Source organism: Papilio polytes, unplaced genomic scaffold (genome assembly GCF_000836215.1).
Source record: "Papilio polytes unplaced genomic scaffold, Ppol_1.0 DF824325.1, whole genome shotgun sequence".
Lineage (NCBI taxonomy): Eukaryota > Metazoa > Arthropoda > Insecta > Lepidoptera > Papilionidae > Papilio > Papilio polytes.
Genome location: NW_013524879.1, coordinates 539,221 through 540,580, shown reverse-complemented (window position 1 = coordinate 540,580; position 1,360 = coordinate 539,221). Strand labels below are relative to the sequence as shown.

The 1,360-nt window shown below is 34.3% G+C and overlaps 1 protein-coding gene across 1 annotated transcript in view; it reads left to right on the top strand.

Moving 5' to 3' along the window:
• LOC106099778 (zinc finger Y-chromosomal protein 2-like) overlaps positions 1-1,360 on the top strand; it is a 15,971-nt gene that overhangs the window by 9,287 nt on the left and 5,324 nt on the right. Inside the window, exons 15-16 of the mRNA XM_013278434.1 lie at positions 440-557; positions 1,017-1,360. Coding sequence (XP_013133888.1) covers positions 440-557; positions 1,017-1,360 — 462 coding nt within the window. The remainder of the gene's footprint in view (positions 1-439; positions 558-1,016) is intronic.

The window sequence follows — 1,360 nt, the reverse complement described above, 5'->3', positions numbered from 1 at the left end:
ATTGTCATTAACATGATCGTAAAATTAGATTGTTGTTAACATGGTCGTAAAATTAGATTGTTGTTAACATGGTCGTAAAATTAGTTTGTTGTTATCATGGTCGTAAAATTAGATTGTTGTTATCATGGTCGTAAAATTAGATTGTTATTAACATGGTCGTAAAATTAGATTGTTGTTAACATGGTCGTAAAATTAGATTGTTGTTAACATGGTCGTAAAATTAGATTGTTGTTGTTAACATGGTCGTAAAATTAGATTGTCGTTGTTAAGATGGTCGTAAAATTAGATTGTCGTTGTTAAGATGGTCGTAAAATTAGATTGTCGTTGTTAACATGGTCGTGAAATTAGATTGTTGTTAACATGGTCGTGAAATAAGATCTGTGTGGTAATAAAGTTCCTGTATTATTAATTTAATTAAATAGTTTTTTTATACAACTAGGAGCGACCGCGGCCGTTCAAATGCAGTCAATGCGGCAAGTCCTTCCTCACGCAGCAGAACTTGAACCAGCACGAGAAGACTCACTCCGGAGTTAAAGAGTTCATCTGTAAAGTCTGTGGTGAGACTATGTATATTACTAGCTATTGCTCGCGACTTTGTCCAGGTAAAATTTGAAAATGTACTCTTTGTTGCTCAATGATAACGTAGCTTTTATTTTGGTGAAAGTCGAAAAATCGGCCAAGTAGTTTTTAAGTTATTTCAACACTTACAAATTGAAAATCTTTCCTTTTTATTAACTAAGATTAGCTTTCGCCCGCGACACCGTCTGCTAGAAATTAAAAAAAAATCTAATCCTCTACATCTATACCAAATTTCATCAAAATCCGTTCAGGCCTCTAACATTCATGTTTCCATCTAAGCTTTCGCATTTTTAATATTAGTAATATAGTATAAGCACTTTGTCGCTTTTTCATAGTTTTATAGTCAAATTGTGTACTACTTCATTTTAAAATCTTTCTTTAATTATGTAGTCTTAAGTTTTTTAGAGAGCCTAATGAAATAAAATATTTGTATAAAGGTAAAGCTTTCGGTGCATTACACAACCTGGAGGTGCACGGCGTGGTGCATTCCGGGAACAAGCCCTTTGTATGCGGCATCTGCTCTAAGGGCTTCGCGCGCAGAGCTGAAGTCAGGGACCACATGAGGATACATACCGGTATGTATATACAATCGGGGAAACACACAGGGACATTAAGAGTGAGACAGATTCATACAAATAACTACTTATTAACTCTATTGTTTGTGAGTTTGCGCAATGTACGGGATAAATTCTCTGCAAATAGTATACATAACGGTATGTCTAACTGTAATCGTTCAAAAATTAGCGAAATCATTAAAGATAACGAGAAACTATTACAAAAC